A 19407-nucleotide genomic window follows, 5' to 3' on the forward strand; every position below is an offset into this window, starting at 1 on the left:
TTGTCAGAACTCAGCAACCACTAAGCAGGCCTGTCTTAAGCTCCTACAACACTCCTCTATTTAGATGAGGTCTCCTACTCTCCTCCCATCTGACAGAGTCAAAACTGGTTTTCTCCCGTACCTTGACTGGAGCCACGTTGTCTAGCAGGGTCCTGGAAATGAGTTGTAGAAGCCATCATTGGCATCTCCAAGTCAAAAGAGGTAGAGTTAAAAATGTGTTTGTTCTGCCAACAGTGCCTTTCTTTTCCCAGATAGCTAGCACTGGCTAAATGGTCGGCAGGTAACGCACATTTGCTTTTCTTGGGCTCAAAGGTAAGCTCTTGCCCTCTGAGCTACCACAGTTTTCTCTCCAAGTCCATGGTATGTATTCCAGCTCTTGGGGTGTGATGATCCCAGCACTAGGTTAAACTCCTCCAAAATGGACTATGGTGACTTTGCCCAAATTGTTTAGGTCAAATCATAAAAGCCTTAAACCCAAATGATTTATATAACACCAGTCATGCCTAATAGAGAACTCTTGTCTACCTAGCCCTTGACAACTCTTGTCTACCTAGCCCTTGTGTATCTAGTTGTAGAACACATACATGCTGATAATACCCAACTTACAAACATAACAAATGTGGAAGAAAGTTACTAAAAATCTAAAATTCTCCAAAAAGACATGGAGGTTAAACAAAAACCTATACTCAACTGCCCCAAATTCATGGTCACTGGCTAGACATCTTTTTCACTGTTTCATAAAAAATGCAAGCTGTGATGTATAATAACAGCCTGCCACTTATTTCTCAAATGAAAGATGTCATTAAAGTACTCAATGTCAATTATCAATAACCAGTCTGAATGTTTAAGTTTTATTCAAGACATCCAGCTCAATGCCCAGATTACATTACGGTAATGCCTTTGTTCAAATTGTCTAGCACCACACAACTAGGTTTATTTAACATTCAACAAGCTGAGAACACATTTAGTTTTGTAAAACAAGCTGCTGTGACTTCTGTCAGAACCAGGATCACATTTAAGATCGCCTTCATTTTCTGCAGAGACTTTTGAAATCAGATCCATCTCAGATACAAACCACAGTCCATGACTTCATGTCTGTGAGAATGCTATGCTCAGTTTCTCATGCACATCTATTAATTCCACCAATCAAAAAGAATAATTAAATGCCCACCAAGTGCCAACCAAGGTCATTTGATAAGATCTTCAAGGCACAAGTTCAATTACTAGAAAGGCCAAATCAGTCTTCTTCCCTTCCCAGTAAACTGAGTAACATCCAATTGGACAACAGTAACACGTGATTTACACTATTTTAAAATTGCAGATGTGTAGAGAAGCACTATAACAGTTTTTTTAAATGCTTTCTTGTCCATTTAATGGGATGACTTCAAGATCATGCATTATCATTTTAAGACAAAATCAGGAGCAAAGCTTTTTATTTGAGTGGGATATCTGATTATTTGTCCAGTGGGCAGTGCCTCTATGTCGTCCATTCCCCACGCCCTCTCTATTTTTAGGTCATTTGCTTGCCTCCTGGAATCCCCTAATTATGTTATATTTCGAAGTTGCATTTATGCATGAACAAGGACTTTTAACTAAAAGTGTTATCTTCAAAATTGGATTAAACTGGACGGTGTGTATATGACAATGAATGCTTAGGAGAACTTTGGGTAATTAGCATACTGCCAACTTTTTCCTTGAATAATTGTTGCCACTTCACCTGCTAGGATTGACCTTTTGTTGATCAGCCAATATGGCTGCCAAACCTCCTCTTCTGTTAGTTGAGTTATTATTTATATATTTTTTGTCTTCTGCAGTAAGGACAGTAGAGAGAAGAACACTTTTAGAAAAGAAAAAAAACATGCAAATTGAAATTAGGATTCTAGTCAGGAAAGAAATCCAGTAATCTTGCAAAGCAGAAGATACGGAAGTTCCTTGAATGGAGAGAGCAGAAAGACAATCTGAAGGAGAAGGAGAAAAAAGACGAGACTACAAATCTCAGTATCGACAGAGTTAGTGATAGAGATTATATCCTTGATTTCCCTGAGAAAACCCCTGGTACCCTCTTACAATGACGCTCATTGATGTAATTGAGAACAGTCAGCATGTTGGTGATGTGAAAAGCCCATCACAGCCAGCAGGTCTCCCAGTTGATCCATGTAGATATTGAACAATGTGCTGCTAACACTGAAACTTGGGACACTCCAGCTCCAGTTGTTTATGGGGAGCAGGGAGGTCTGGATCGGTTGTGTGCATTTGGGGACTGCAAATGTATATGTGCAATTTGTAGCCCTGTGTCCAATGACTGCACCTCAGAATATAAGTATTTTATAAATTTAGGCACTGATAGTTTAGTTTATCTCCTTTATATCCATACAATGATCTATAATCGTTCACAGCGTTGTTGAGGTGGCAATGAAAGGCATTTATGGCTGATGCATTTATAGGATACTTTTTGTTTTGCTTTGACACTCTACATAGAATTGTTTTGATTCAAATCCTTCCTAGCTCAAAATTTACAAGAAAAAAGGTCTGTTGTTTGCCATGAAATCTTTACACGGCAAACATGTCTTTGTTAGAACACTTACTATAAGATTGTGGGTAGTGATTGTTTTTTCCCATTTGTGGTTAATATTTCATTCAGATTTTATCATCTGCAAAGTGATAAAAATAATTTGCAAATCTGAAGAATATTCTGAAAAACATGCGAGCCCAGTGTGATGTGTGGGCACATTTTAAATGACTTTGCTTGCTGAAACTGTAAATTGGTCAGACTCACTTTCATTGGTACCCCTGTGGACAACACAACTTCATGCCCTATACCTATTTGAGAAACTGAGTATGTTGTCTGATAACTAGATGTTTTCTGATAGGGGATCATGATGTAATAAAGATTGGTGAGTGGTGAATATCATGAATAAAATAGTCTCTTTGAGGGACCTTAAAGTATTTTACCCAGAAACATGGAAATGAACACCTGCCTAGACTTTACCCATTACTTCCCATGTTCTAGTAAGCTTTATCTGATCTACTGCCTCCAAATGTATTTTTTGTCTCTTGTCCATCTTAAAAGAGGTTATCAAACGGCAAGCTTCATATTTTTGGGGAAATATGAGTTACAATGCTGCTCCTTGGCCTGGCTCCATCCAAACACTTGTGGAAGTTTCAATTGGAGATGTTGATAGAAAATATGCAACAATTGGTTATAAATATGCATGACTGAGTGTGAGAGGTGAGGATATGCTGAACAGTTCTTTGCACATCGAAATGCGAACCAAGTTCATGGCATATTATATAGCATGGGGAACAGGATTATTATACAGAGAGTGGGTGGTAACAACGACGACAGGAGGGGAACTTTACATGCATGGAAGACATTTGAGGTGGCACTTCTAGAAGACCTGGGAGAGACAAGTGTAGTGCCATAAAAAAGAGTGGATTATGTGGAATAAACTATTGACAGAAAAGCATAATTGGAAAAGACAGCAGCTGACCAGGTTCGAATTTATAAGTGTGATATGTACAATAGTAATCAGACAGGAACAGCAGTGAAACAAAAAAGAGAACCGAACACACAAGACCAACAGTTGCTCAGTTTCACATGTATAAGGAGGATATGAAGAATAGTAATCTCAATTATTACTGCTAAAATAGACATGCTAATCATGTAGCTTTTTGGTTTCAGTTGGAAAGGAGAGCACTCTGGGTTAGATCTCTAGATTAATAATATTAATCCCAGAACATCACAGAGCATTGATCCTCATGTAATCCATTCAATACTTTTACCAATGTATCATTTTTGTATTCAGTCTTTGTTCTTCATAACTCAATAAAACACTATAGAAATATTTGTTCCTGGTGATATATTTACAGAAGGTGAGCGAGGCTTCCGTTGCATAACACAATGCATGGGTAAGAGAATGGTCATTGTAGTACATCACAAATAAACACAAACCACGCTGTTGACTTCTGACTAACAATCATCCACCGCCTAAATTGAGTAAAAAGTAACCAGAGCAACTAAAGGACTTTGGTCAAAATCCTCAGCACCTCCAAAAACATATCACTAGTAGGGTTTGAGCAGGAGGTGCCAGAGTCAGTAAATGTTACTGAAAATGTCATTGCTTTAAAATCAGGAAAATGTATTACCCATTTCTCCAATATATCCAGATACTTACACACAGCTATAACTTCGGAGAGCATCAAATAATGAGACAGAAGGATCCTGACTAGGTTCCCTAGTAGCTCGATTAAGCAGCCTTAGATATTTGCTTTGACGTTTGATGAAGAAGGAGGGCTCTAAACTCATGAAACATGCCTTCTGAGGTATTCAAGATATTACGATATGATTAGCGCAGTATATCTAATGATAGTTTACCTCGTTATGGTGTATTAAACGGCTCAAGATCCCCGATTGTGTTTAGTACGACAAAAAGAGCCGAGAAACCGAACCGCCTCCATCTTGGATTGCGGCTCTCTCTCTCACTTGGGAGTCACGTGGTCTTTTCCGCACACCCTCTGCTTTCCCCTTTCCTTGCATTTAATTAGAAGACAGGCTGAGTTGCTGAGAAGCAAGGTCACATCTGCTAAAAGGGAGTATCAGGCGAATTCCTCTAGGCCTGGGACGAGAAGGGAGTTACCCTTTCGACCTTCTCTGTAAAGATAGTAACCCTTTGTAAGTGTAACCGAAACTAGGAATGGGCATGAGCTCATTAGGGGCGCCAGGACTAACTGGTACTTTTCCACATATATGGTTTTGTATGCTGTACTGATAATGTATAAAAGTGTGTTACTGTCAAGGAGCCAGCAGTCTTCCTCGGCGCACCTGATGGGTGAGGATCGACGAGGCTCCTCTATATAGAGTTCTGTGGTGGCTAATAAACGTTTGAACCTTCCACGTTGCCAACTGCTCCTTCTTACCTAATATTGCGGGCCAATGGTAAGTGTGGCCCTTGGGATAATTATTTTGGACACAACACTACCTACCATATAAACAACTTTGCCTAATAGATATTGAGCCATGTCATGAAAGCAGATGGCTACTAGGCTGGTAGAGTAAAAGAGCCTTCTGGGCCATGTCCAGGGATCCTTGTGTTCCACACTGGGAAGGGAAATGTTATTGCATGAGTGCTACACCCCAGAAATATTTAGGAGAGTTCTTATCTTCTTTGTTAATAACAGCTTCACTCATTTGTAGGAGTTTAAAGAATGCCTAGGTTTCTACATCTACTTGGATAGATATTATAGATTTCTAATACACTTAACATGATGATTGAAAATGTGGTATTTGCCCTCTAAGAAATGATGCGGATGTTGAAAGAAATAGTGAGCAGAAATTAACAGGGTTTTTCACTACAAGCGGTATTATGGGAAGGGCCTGTCCAGCACACCAAAAGTGTGCAAAGCCAAGTGTGGGATATTGGAAATCAGTGAAATTGGACATTCAAATGTTTTTCTTCCAAACTAATTTAAGCAATTTTGAGTCCACACATAAGAGATTTTTACACAGCACTCACTCATTTACAGGAGAGTGGAGACATTATCTAGGACATACTAAATGTGGAGATTGTTTGAGAAGGTGTGCCAGTCTTCCAGTGCTGAAGAAATTGCTCTTACTTGGCATTCTTAGACCTTGAATACAATTTTGAAACCTAAAATACAAACTGAATTTATTTTAGTGGTGTCTCAATTTCTTGAGTATTAATTCCAAAAGTCGCACTCAAAAATACCTCAGAAAAATTGATTCACTATGAGCGGAAATGGAAAATGTTGCTATAAATTCACGTCGATCTAGTTCAATACAGGAAAGCGAAACATAATTTAATTTAAACTTATTTTAATATTATTTTCAAAATGTTGATTCAAGTGAAGAACAATATTGTTCAAGGGGGTTCGCCTTGGCTTAACCATAACTATTGACTGTGTGGCAAAAAGTGTCATAATTCAGAGTCTTTTTCGCAATAATAGGTATGACTTTTTTCAAATTTTGCATGTTCTGTCATAGATATGTTTAACATAAAACATAAATAAAATGTCTAAAATACTGTATAAAGCCATTACTATGCCTGACAAAACGAGTAGCACTCGTTTTTGCAGTTCATGTGTAGGCAGTGCTTTAATTGGCCAGGCACTCTCCTGTACTGAGTGGCTGCACTCCCCGGTACTGAGTATGTGAAGTAAACCGGTCCTCTGGATAGTGAGTACCAGCACTTCTACCTGTCCATTTTAAGCTCAAAATGTCAGGGATAAGTGTAATACTGGGTTGTATTAAACACAACATTAGTTTGAGTTTGAACTTCACCGCCAGAACAACTCACACAACTTAAGTCCTTTCCAATGTGACTTTCAAGTGTAGTTACACAAAAAAGTAGGCACGTGTTAGTTTCTGTAATGATCCTAGTCTGGGAAAGATGCCCGTGTGAGATTTTGCTACATGGACTCACAACAGATCATTCTCATCGCCACAGCACATATGTTGATCTCTGGACATGCCCTGGTGCCAATAATGCTTGCTGCCCTGGGAAGACACTGATGCTGGCAACTAAGAAGCAAGGAAAGCCATATGTGATCTAATTTGATGTGTCATTTGCAAAGTCACTTGTGATGCCTTCTGCAATGCAATATATAGTCAAGAGAGACTTATGTTATGTGACGTTCTCTGCGCACCATATTTGATTTTAGATTTGAACTTTTTTTCACACACTTTTCCTGAATTAATATTATTCTGTCTACTATGCTCTGAGATGCATTTGCCAAATTCCAATTGCTAAGTTTGCATTAGGTGAGTTCCCCTGCAATTTTCTGTGGCATATTCCGTTTTTAGATTTTTCTTTCATGTTAATGTTATATTAAATAAAGAATGTTAAACATGTTGCAGTATTATATTTCAAAATTTTAAACAAAAACGTGGAAATGACTAGGAGTAAAGATGTCAGTGTGTGGTCACTCCGGGCTAACTCAAAGAGACTGAATTGAAATAGAAACTCTCTGAACCCATGACCAGATGAGGTTAGCAAGTTAGCAAATTTCTAGCCTCCCTCTTTGCAGTACATTGAATCAAGAGGCTAGTGTGTGTTCTGCCATCTGTGCCTTAGGAGTCTTGCAGCCACATCACACAATCCAATTTGTGGCCATACGTATGTGCACAATGGCAACTTGAAACGTGGGGGAAAGAGGCTACCGCATAACCTCTTCCATATGCTCCTTAATGGGTGAAGCGGTGTTTTAATACAAGCAGCAGAGGGCCATTAAGGGTCCTCTTGCCCACTACTATTGTGTTCCACTAGCGTAACAAAACTTGAGGGCCCCCCTTTGCAAACTGCATGGAGGGCCCCCCCTCCGAACTCAGTCAGGAGCTGTCACACCAGGGTACTATGCTGAGAGGGCCTCTGGAGCTCTGGGCCCCCTACATCACTGGGGCTGCGGGGGCCTTTGTTATGCCACTATTGTGTTCTTTTTTGTAGTAACAAGGAATGGACACATCATGCCTGTCAGGACAGGCACAGAATAATTGCAATGAAGGGGCTGTGTGCCAAACTATGGTCTCTCCACTCTGGACATTGTTGATGGTAGCATCAGAGGAAAGATGCCTAGATGACATTTATCATCTGTACTTCTCTATATAGTTGGTGGATTATAAAATCTGCTGCATAGCGTCGGCACATGATAACCAAAGTAACAGGAATAGTACAGAAGTAGAGAAGATGCCTTCCTCCTTTTATCTAGTTCTAACTCGGTTCTAAGTGAAGGAGTCAGTGGGTCAGGAGACAGCTTTGATTGTTGCCTTCTTACTCAGCATAGGTGCTAATAATGGAGCAGGCATGACCTCCTGCCTCTGAACTCTACAGGGATATGGGAGGGGAGGTTTGAAGGGTGCAGTGGATGCTAGTCTTCAATTCAATGTACCAACTTCCAAATATCAACTAATCGGTGAGGTTATGAATGCAAGACCGAGAGCAATTTTTACAAGGCTTACAATCTTCACTTCCCACAAATTTTCTGTGCTCTAGTATTTTGCATCCCCTTTTGTCACGTAAGAGGTCAGGAATTTTGAACTATATATTGAATTGTATCTATCACATACATTATTTAAAGCAATGTGGTTCACAACTGTCTCATGTTTGTGTTTTTTCATTCTGCTATTTTGTTTGCCATGACATGCCTTGTTCCACTTTTTTCTTTGTTGGGATAAATTCCCATGATCCCGATAGAGCATTGCACATCTTAGTGATGTTCGTTTTGCTTGTTTCATATGTTGTATCTCTTAGTGATTCTTTATTTGAATTTTCTGGTATACACCTCCTTGCACTTTTCTCTATGAGGACACGTTTATTGAATGTTCTAAATCTCTCTTCTGTGATAAGAGTAGTTCCAGTGTAGAGATTCTTCTTCCTTTTTAAACTATGGTGTACCGTTTTTTCAGGTCCCATATGATAACATAAAACACAGCAACCCAAGTCTCATCAGGTCTTTAGTAAGTTCTCTTTGCCATTATATTGATTTTTTGGTCTCTGAGGCTGTGTTCCTTCCAAACTCACACTTGTAACATAATTATCTGTTGAAGATTTTCCACACGGGCATTTATGTTTGGTAATCCTGACTCTAGCTGTCAAAAGACCCACGCTGAATAATCTTTCACTCATCATGTCTTTCCCATAACTAAAAGGGGACATTTCACAAAAGTGCTTTTATGTAAAATTAATGTAATCAAATACACTGAGATGGATTACACTAGCCGGACCAATTTTGTTTTGGTGAACGTTATCATCACAACTATGACATATTGAGGACTATGGATGGATATTAAGTGACATACTCAAGTTCATTAATGAACCATCATATAACCTTTGGAGATATTTTAGACGTCCTAAAAGGCAGCACCTTCTAAAAGATGTCAAAATTCCACGTGCAAGCATAGTTATCAACACCACAACATTAGTAACATTGCGTGAGTATGATGTGACTTGATACAGCATTTCCAGGTAGTAGCAGTGAGAGAATTGTGCTTCCTTCCCCATATTTTATGCATCTATAAACATGTTTATCAAAAATATTGAGAAACTTTGATTAAGATAATGTTTTTGAGGTATAATTGCTTTTTGTGCTGACCCACAATTTGATAGATCCAGACGATATTTTGCACTGCATTGATGGCTTTAATCATTTTTAAGGACAACATGTTGTAGCATGTGAAAGGTTAGACCCAGAGGGAATAACTGTGCATATCCTGCAGGCACACTCTGTTAATCAGTCATTATTGTGGCGCAGTTGTGGGCAAACTGCCTGATAATCTTGCCAATGACATGGCAATGTTTTCTCAGAACTGAGAAATTCATATGTGTGCTCAACACCATATCATGTTATGTTATATTGATTTTCATAGTGCACTAAACACCCAAGAGGGTATCCAGGCACTTGGACAGATGTGTAGGTGTGAGGTCCCCAAGGTTCTTGTGCGAAGAGCCAGGTCTTCAGCCTCTTGTGGAATTCAAGAAATGATAACGGGGCTTTGATTGTTTCATGGAGATCGTTTCATGTCTTGGGTGTGTTGTAGGAGAATGAACGGCCTCCAGTTTTGCTTTCATGCAGGGAATGTGTGTGAATGAGATTAAAGCAGAGCAGAGGGCTACGGTGGGTTAGTGAAAGTGTATGCTGGTGTTCAGCTAGTCTGGTCTTGTGTTGTGTAGGATTTTTTATATGTGAGTTAGAAGTTTGAGTTGACTGTGCTCCTGAATTGGGAGCCAGTAAGGCTTCTTGTGGTGCAGTGAGATGTGGGTGCTGCCTGGGAGGTCAAGTGTGAGTCTTGCAGCGGTTTTCTGGATGGTCTGGAGTCTGTGTAGGTCTGTTTGGAGATTCCGGCGTCAAGACAGTTACCAGTCTGCTGGTGGCAAGTGCTTGCATGATGGTTTGTCTGCTGTTCTGAGGCAACCATTTGAAGATCTTTTGTACCATGCGTAGGATCTGAAAGTGGAAGGTGCACACCGCATTGACTTGAGCTGTCTTGTTCAGCTTGCCATCTAGAATGATCTCTAGATTTCTTGCATGGTCTGTGGGTGTGGGTGTTGGCCCTAGCTCTGACAGACACCAGGTGGAGTCCCATGGGGAGGTCTTATAGCCAAAGACCAGTACTTCTGTCTTGTCGGATTAGATCTGCAGGCAGTTGGTTTGCATTAAGTCTGGTACCATGGTCATGCAGTTGGTGAAGTTGGGCCTGATGGTGGTTGTCTTGTCCGTCAGGGAGAGGGTGCGATGGTTGTCACTGGCATAGAAGATGACGGTGGTGTCTTGTGATTGGATGATGTTTGCAAACGGTGTTATGGATATGTTGAAAAGGGTGGGACAAAGGGACGATCCGTGTGAGACACCGCATATCAGTCTCTCTGTCTCTGATATGAAGGGTGACAGCCTGACCCTATGGGTTCTTCCCATAAGGAAGAAACAGATCCCTTTGAGAGCAGATCCTTGTATGCAATCTCATGGTGTCTTCTGATGAGGATGTTATGGAACACAGTGTCAAAGGCCATGGAGAGGTCGAGCAAGATGAGGGCCACTGTTTCACCTCGGATCAGGTTGATTCAAATGCCACCAGTGACCGCAATGAGTGCTGTTTTCACGCTGTGATTCTTTCTAAATCCTAATTGAGTATTTCCTAGAATATAGTGAAGTAAGAGGTGGATTGTAAGTTGCTTGTTGATGGCCTTCTCAACCACTTTGGCTGGATAGGGGATAAGGGAGATGGATCGGAAGTTGCTCATTTGATTAAGGTCAACTGTGGGCTTCTTCTTCATGAAATTTCAGTGAAGAACCTCTATGTTCCATCATATTGTTGTTAGTCTCCCTTTTCTGCTACAACGTGCTCCATTGTACAATTCAATTTCATCCCCTCAGGCAACCATAATATTATAAAATAGCCATTGATTTTAGTTATGGAATTGAATGCTATAACACTTCATTATCACACACCACCCATACAATTCTGAATTAAATTCACAAGAGGATCACCAGCTATGCTTTCAGACCATTTTTCAGATTCCTTGTGATGATGCAGTAGAAATAATGGATGCAAGGCCACTAGAGGGCCCTGTCTTTCTCAAAACTTCATTCGTTTTCACTGTTTGTAACTCAGCACCTCCTCGAGGACATTTGTGTCTGTCAAAGAAGTGTGATGAAAAGTAGTGTTGAGGAGGGGATAGAGATTAATGCAAACACAGTTCAGATTTGTGAGAAAATATTCAAAATCCTATTGGCCAATCCCAACGTGATCTCATCTTTGGGTAATGATTCGGTCATGGTTGACTAGGCCATTAGTAAACAAACAACATAATGTTATAGGAGAGTTCCAATTAGCCATAACTATAGTCAATGGTATGAGTGAGAACAACACAGATACACATTGAAGCATCCACACATGGGATGATGCATGTTAGTGTATGATGTTACTGTCTCTCAATTTGGCTTGCTCTCCTTTGGAATCTACGTGTATTATTTTGCCATACTCTGTCTCCCTTACAGGATTTAGAGAATGTGCTAGTTATTGGCGAAAGGATTATTAAACGAGTTGTGGAACAAAAACCTAACCAATCATGAAGGTGGCATAGATTGCCAAATACAAACTGTACAACATCGCAGGGAAAGGCATACACTTTGACATCAAACTCAAAACCAGTAGTCTCATAGAGGAACAATCGCCAGCGGGGAGACAAATTCAGGAAAATCATGAACATATGTCTGCACCACACTTTCCATACATTCGTCTCTAGACTATCGTGTAACATCTGTAAAGCTCTTTTGTGACTCCTACCCGGTTCCTTCCGGGAGGAGGGGTGGGTGGTCTCAGACTGTCTGGAATGTGCAATGAGTCAAAATCTTTCCAGTGGCCCAGGTTTTAAATCCATAATAGCTCAGCAATTAAAACTAAAAATAGATCACTTTTTTTTAATAAAAAATCAGTAAGAAATATACAGGTAAAGGGATGGAAAATCTAAGAGTGTGAATAGAAATATATATTATCTATGAGTTTGTGTACAGAAAAGTTACGTGTTGTTGTACTTGCAGTGGATGATGTGATGTTATGTGACATGAAATTAACGATAATGCATGTGGTTCTTTGTACGCAGATCACCGTGAAATCTATAAATCGAATGTATTACATGTGCTTATGTGACAAAGCCTCAGAACAAACGCAAAGATGTATTTTAATATTTACTAGAAGACAGTTTGATTGGCACCACTGTGCTGCCCAAAGGCAGGGCTTTCAACGTATGTGAACTCCAGGGTAGCTATTGTAAATAAATTCCTTGTCTAATCTATGTCAACCTTAGGGTATTATCACCAAATTCATAAGAAGGCCCTATGATCAATTGCTGGAGTTTGTTGATAAATACAGGAGAAGTTCAACAAAAACAACTAAAACTGCTAAAGCAAGTGAGGGTGGCTGTCTATTTCACCAGCCGATTGACCACAGACCACTGCAGTCATCACAACATGCATTGCTTAGTTTTGTTTTTACCAAACTGGACAGCAGACCCCCTAATTCACAAACCACGGTGAAGTGTGTAGTACACCACGTCTGTGGTCACTGGTGGGTCAACCCCACTTTGGTTTTACCAGTACTCCACGCAGAAGCTGCCTGCAGCTCTCTGGGCAGAGCGCAGGCGGGGGTCGCTATCACTCCACACATCCCATCCCTGACATCATTGTTCGGTATCAGGGCTTGGCTCTGTTGCTCCAAAAGCCTGTTGAAGTATTCTGGCCATAAGTCAGTGAAACAAATAGCTCTTTGCCAAGTGTAACGCTGCTCCACATCTGGGGCTCGCAGTGCACAGTAGCTGACAGCAGTAGGTGCTGGCTAGCATCAGTACACATAACCAAGACTTGGAAGCCATTCAGTAGCCAGTCATGGTTGAGTAAGTAGATGGAATAGTAAGCCTGGCGAAAGGAGGTTTCATCAGTGCGAGCCACAATGTGTGTTATGTTCCTGTTTACTTTGGGCCCCATACATGAAGGGGCTTACGTGTCGTAAAGTTACGAGTGCGGAGTCCAGCCGGAGGGGATAGTGGTGGGGGGGGGGTTATTTATCTCTGCGCTGCAGTTCTCAGTGCGGAGATTCCGCACTAGTAACTTTACTCTTCATTGAGACCAAAGTGCTTTGCGTGCCTGGAATTGTCTGCCTGGTGATCTACATGTGTAGGTGTATAGCAGGACACCTGCCTCTCTACTTGGACATCTCCAATATCCTCTAGCCCTGCGTTCTCGCTTCTTGTTGCTTTTCCTGCCTGCTTTCGGGCTTTCTTCCCTCAGAGCCTGTCGAACTGCCTTCTTCTTCCCTTGATAGTGTGCCTGCTTAATGCCTGTCTCCCCTGAGCTTTGCCTGTCTGATTCCCGTTCTAGCTCCCTGTCATCCCTGTGTGCCTGACTGCCTGGCGGCCTCTTCTCCTGCCTACGCTGCCTTCACTCTAGCAGCAGCAGTGTTTGTTCTGCGGCAGGGCGGACCGGCCCTCTGCCTGCAGCCTTTGTGTGGCTCTTCGCGTCTCCTCTCAGAATGAAATGTAGATGCTCTCTGCCGCATACCAGTCATAGTTCAGTGTCAGATGTATACCACGGCCTGTCTTTAGCACGGCCCTGCTACAAAGGGCGGCAGTAATCTCTTAAATAAGACGCCCTGTTCGCGCTACTGTCTCTGCAGCCCGCAGAGAATGTGCTTTGCAGACAGAACCCTTTCACCTGCTGCTCCTTGGGACTCAGACAACCCCCTCAGCAGGGACCACCGGCAGCTCTCCGGGCGCGCGGGCCTCCCGGTGAATCACGAGGGATTCTTCTGAGCTCTCTATTTTAACAAAAGCCTTGCTTCTTTTAACAGGAAGAGGAACACTCGCGTTACAGTAAAGATGAAATATCATCAGATTATGGTAGGTTTGAATGATGACGTAACACCGTCTGGCCTCTAAAAGAACTATTTAGATTAACGTAAACAGCAGAAGCCAGTGTTGCCCAATAATCGTATCGGACATTACAGCATCATTAATAAGGCGGGAAGGGGCGGAGTGAAGGGGGGGGGGGGGAGTATTTAAGACAAGGAAGCTTTTGAGGCACATCTCCCACCAACACACACACAGATGACCCCCTTCCTTCGTTTCTACAGTACTTGCACGAATTTGATTACCTTTATTTCCTTATTTCCATAGCATTATTGAGCGTGATTTTATATAAAACGCACCTTCTACGAGGAACCGATTGTAAGTCACAAAATATACATATGTTGTACTATTGACCCTGTGGGTTATTAAAGTATTATTTGCGCTCAAAAAATAGAAACTAGAAAAGTGTACGGGCTATTTTTTGTGTTAGTAAAAAGGTAAATTGTACAGCAGTGTCGCTGGTCCACAGCCCGCCGGTCCAGATATATTGAAATGCCGCCTCTCCCACCGGGTGGGGAACCCGAGGGGCCTCGGGGCACCATGAGACATTCTTTCCCATCCCCTCAGGGTACATTTGGTATGTGGTGAGGTGGGTGGGGGCTCATACGGTGGACAGGCTGGTGTGCAAACAATGAACAGTGGTCTGTTGTTAGGGGGCAGCACCAATTCAATGACCTGAGGGCAACGATTGAAGCCAAGTTTGTCTCTCATTCATCAACGGACTCTGTCATTGCCAGCTGCAGTGGGGTGCGCTTAGGCTCCCTTTCAGCGCCTAGAAGCCACCGTGCCTCCTATACAAGATCCGGAGATACACGCCTTACTCCTGCCTCCCGCTGATAGGGGGACTCACTTTTTCCCCACATCAACTTTTAGTTTTCTTCAAGTTTGTGGAGTACGTCACGAGCCATTCGCACCCACAATTTTCAGCGTCTTTATGGTGCCCCCTCGGCGCTCAGCCTTTTATCCTACCCTTTCAAGGCGCCTTAATGACAGGGGCTGCGCGCAAAGGGCGTTTAAATGAGTAGCTAGCCCAGGCTGTGTGAACTGATCACCGTGAGCCTCCTGTCTGAGGAGAAAGGCGATATGTTTTATAAGGAAATTGTCCAATTGAAGAATGAGAAGTGGTATTTGCAGCCACCAAGAAGCCGACCCCACCCCTTCCACCTCTTGGTTGTTAAAACTGTGTTCACGCCTGGCTGTCTGAAATATGTGAAAATTAACAAAACGTACTAAAAGTACAAATTGAAAACTCTATAGCCTGTGTTGGATAGTGCTTGCAACCTCTATACTGCCATTGTATAGCACTGCAAAGACTGAGTGTTACTATAACCCAGCCCAGGGAACAACTTAATTAACCTGGGAATGATAAAAGCCTGAGACGGCCCCCCGCCCCCTTCGAACTTGCGGCAAGCAGCGAGTAATTAAATCACGGATTGGACAAAATAAGTCCCAGGCAGCACCGTGACCAGGTGTACCTCCCACCTCTTGGTGGTGTCTGCGTTTTCAAACCTAACGTTGCAACCGGACAGGGTATTTAGGGAACGTCCGGTACTGGGCACAGGCTCGTCTTCTGTGTGAGGGCATTGATGCTGCTGCTTAGAAAGCTGGCATTATCGGGAAATGCCTAATCCTCGAGTGCCTCCACCACAGAGAACCCATGACCAAATCTAACTCTCCACCCTCGCAGAGGCGGCAGCCTGTGACTACCGTGCCAGCATGGCCCAAATCACCATGCTTGCCTCACACCACAGCCAATACATGCAACACACTATCAGGGAGCCGCACTTCTCTGCTCTCTCTTTTCAGGAGACCTGTCATGGGCACGCGCTGTGCGGGGCTTAAAGAAGTGCATTCTCTAAAGCTGTAAATACTTCGCCTTAAAGTGGTAGTGCTCACACTAAAGTCAGGGCCAGAGGAATCATGCGATTCTGCGACCGTGGCAATTTCCGCATAATTATGGTTGGCGCATTTGCACATCATCCAACACCTGCCACTTAATGAGCAAATTTTAACCCCAAAAAATGTGGCCCTGCTCAAAGGGATCACAAGTTACAAAAATATGGCAATTCGAGTTCCTGCGCCCCGAGGTTTTTTTTTTCAAAGGTTGACTGGTCATCTTTCAGTTGTAAATTGTTGCACTTGGGTGTTAAATTGGTACTATTTAAGGTGAACTCTTTCCCCAAACACTGTTACCAGGTGTAAAATTGACAAAATAATGAAATACTACTATCACAAAATGTGCCGCATTATGACGCATACATTGCCCTTTCTTGCCCTATAATTTAGCCCTCCTCTGCCGCATAATTCCAGTGGCCCTGACTGTGGTGTACTCACACAGCAGCACATGCTGTGAAGCCGCAAGCACTATGTTTTAAAGTGGTGTCGGAGAGCACATTACGTGTGCCAACCCGTTACCACGTGATCTGAATCTACACTCTCCACGGCTGGGGGGCGGGGGGGGGGGGTCAGATAGGTTGCACCCGATTGTGATCCGTACAGTGCCGGCTCTAACGCCGGTGCACGTGCCGGGACGGGGATGGCCAGGGAGTTCGCTGCTCCTTGTTCCGGAGCTAGCCGTCTCTTCAGCGCTCGGTCCTCTTGGGCAAGCTGAGTGGACGGATTTAGCCCTGGGCTGAGACTGCTGAGGTAGTTACTCCCCTGCCCCCTCCCTTCCCACAGACACGTCTGAATGTGACAGCCCACTCCCCTGCAGGGCAGGAATCCGCCTATGAGGGCGATCGTCAAACTCCTAGGAATGCCATCCTGGTAACCGTGTCCACAGACACCTAACGGACCACTGGTCCCAGAGGGCAGTGCTCTGGAGAGAGAGAGAGGAAAAAAAGAGTTCAGCTTTTTTTTTCTCTCTGGACAAATCATCTGGTGCTGTGCTCTGCTGGTTGCATCAAGTTACCTAGACTGCCACGTACCAGCCTTCCGTGTCCCTCACTGCTTCCACAATCATCCGATTCATCCCCCAGCTCTAAGGCGCTGTTAGAAAATGCCGCCGCCACCTGCGCGTGCAGCTCTGAGCCAACTCAGCCGGGCTGCGGGTCCGCGGCACGTCCCCTTCCGCTCTGCCAGTATAGTGTGCTTCTACTTATTGCTCTTAAGAGGCCACCTGCTCTGTGAGACGCACTCATACATTACTTCCGATAGAATCTCCGTATATTACAAATTAAAGACCATTCCACAGGTTTGCCCGGCGGTCTTTTTTGGGATGTCCAGTAGCGTAGCAAGAGTGCCTTGGGACCCTGTGCAAGGAAGGAGAATGGACTCTTTAGCCTCGTTTGGGATCAGAAGACAGATATATTTAAGGTTCAGTCAGCCCCTCATAGCTTAGGGTTGCGGTGCCACTGCACCTGTTGCACTATTGATAGCTATGCCCATTGGTTTACCCTTGCATAGAGGGGAACTGCGCATGATTGAGTAGGCAGCACAGCAGCAGATTGGAGATAAGGCAAGTACAGTCGCACAGTTATCCTAAAAGCTACCTCCTTTCTCTGCAGGATTTGTGGACCGAGAGGACTCCCAGGCTCCCTAGCGCCTAGCGACACAGAGCACAGTGCCGAGAGTGGGCGGCTGGCCGGATACGGGCACTTACGCAGTAGTAGCTACTCTTTGAAAGGCTGGTGAAGCCCAGACTTCAGTCGGATGTCTGACACTGTCAGCATCTGCACCGTGTTTGCTCTCAGCCTCTTTGGGCTTTCGCTAGCCCATGCACCAGATGAGTCTGCTGCGTGCGTCCCACTCTCTTACCTCCTCTGACCTCTGCAGCCTGCAGCAACAAGGGAAGGGTGATGAGCAGTGCAGTGAGAGCCGAGTCCCAGGGCCACCTTTTCGTTTTCCACCTTGTGGACCACCGCTGCATCTCCATGGTGAAAGCCCACAACTGTGAAGGGAAGCGCGCAGCACCGGCTCGTGCCCGTCAACAATCCAAGTTCCAGGTCTAGACTGCCATAGGTGAGGAGGAAAGTTGCGCTGACAGGGTGGAGGGGTGGGCGGGAGCGGGGAGCTCGAGTCTGGATCTGCTGCTCTCTCGTGTCGGTGGTGCCCAGCCGCTGCAGGCCCTGGCGCGATGCGTCCTCCCTGGTGCCCTGGCTCCAGACTGAAGGAGTGTTGCCGGATTTAATCAAAAGGCAAAAGTGTCTTTGGTCCTCCTTAGAGCCCCACCGTCAGAGGGCCGGCCCATGGCGAACAGAAGCCCCCCGCCCTAGAGAAGAGTGACAACCTGGCCCCTCCCCCGGAGGAGACTTCTAGCCCAGGCAGGACCCTCACCGACTGCAAGGGCAGCGCCCGCCAGCCCCGCAAAGACACTCCCCTGCCATGGCAAGACCCTCCCCAGGACTGCAGCCGAGCCCCCTACCTCGAGTAGCGAGCCCAGCCCCCGCCCCCTCCCCAAAAGCAGTCCCCAGACAGCACCGCACAGCACTCGGGGAATGAAAGGAATGGCAGGAGAGTGTGAGGCGGAGACAAATGGCTCTTCTTCCAGATGTCAGCTCCTGGCTCCACGGACAGTGACTTGTGTAATAGTGTGCATCCTTGGTCGTTATTGTCATGTAGACATTTCATCTTACCCTCTGTGACTGGGAGAGGGATGATACTCATTTACAGTGTGAATTTTTCTCTACTAATATCTAATCATAATTTTCTCTTTTTTATATGTAGGTGCAGGTCTCGTGCAGAAGCGCTAGCAGGAGTCTGTAGCGACTGGGCGCAGTGGGATTTTACACACAGGTACCAGATCTGGAGTTGTCCTGTCAAAACAAATAAATGAACCATCGAGGACGACGGTGATGACTTTTAGAAAGTTTGCCGCACCGCGTGCATGGTGGCTTCTCCTAGATTGCGAAAGCGCAGCGACTTTAAGGACCAGTCCCATTAATATAATTAATCCCGTGAATACTTTCACACGCCTGTGTTATGAGCGAACCAACAGTAAATAAGAAAGCACGTGGTGCTGCAGGTTTTCATGTATGTGGTTGTTGCAGGCACTGAATTTGAAGTATAATGTATGTGCGTCACAGCCTCTGCTGCACCTTTGGCTTGCCGTATCCCCCTGACGCACTAATGCCCCCAGTGTCCTTGCACGCACTGTAAAGGAGTCACTGCAAACCGTGTTATGGCTTGCAGCAAATTCCTTGTCGTGGTATATTAGCATGACCGGATTATGAGATTGGAAATGTGGTCACTGCACGTCCGTCTCCTGTGTACACAGATGGGCCTTTGTTACACTTATGGCCAGCAAGGGAGGGGTTAAGCAGGGCTCCGAAGAGAAAGGGACTCTTCAGGAGAACCTGATCTGACTCACACGAAACCCACAAGGGCTCTTCCATATTCCTGTCAGCCAGCTAGCCCCCATTCATATCTCCATTATGTATTCATGGATCCTGCAAAGGATACCTTTTGAAACTGTCCAGCTTGCCTAAATCTCCCACCCACAACAGAATTGAAAGAGCTCTTGTGATATTTATTAAAGGCAAAATGTTCTTGTCTT

The 19407-nt window shown here is 44.1% G+C and overlaps 1 protein-coding gene across 6 annotated transcripts in view; it reads right to left on the minus strand.

Annotated features, from left to right (window-relative positions):
* The window catches only part of COL11A1 (collagen type XI alpha 1 chain), a 407114-nt gene extending 388990 nt beyond the window's left edge, over positions 1 to 18124 (minus strand). For 2 of the 6 annotated variants that reach the window (XM_085601919.1, XM_085601916.1), the window contains exon 1: positions 17670 to 18099. In XM_085601919.1, the coding sequence (XP_085458045.1) occupies positions 17670 to 17787 (118 nt within the window). In that variant the 5' untranslated portion in view covers positions 17788 to 18099. Of the gene's footprint in view, positions 1 to 17669 lie in introns of all 6 variants that reach the window. The other 4 variants (XM_085601920.1, XM_085601918.1, XM_085601921.1 and 1 more) reach the window with 3 other exon arrangements.
* Positions 18125 to 19407: the final 1283 nt, after the last annotated feature.

The sequence above is a fragment of the Triturus cristatus genome, chromosome 4_2 (genome assembly GCF_964204655.1).
Source record: "Triturus cristatus chromosome 4_2, aTriCri1.1, whole genome shotgun sequence".
NCBI lineage: Eukaryota > Metazoa > Chordata > Amphibia > Caudata > Salamandridae > Triturus > Triturus cristatus.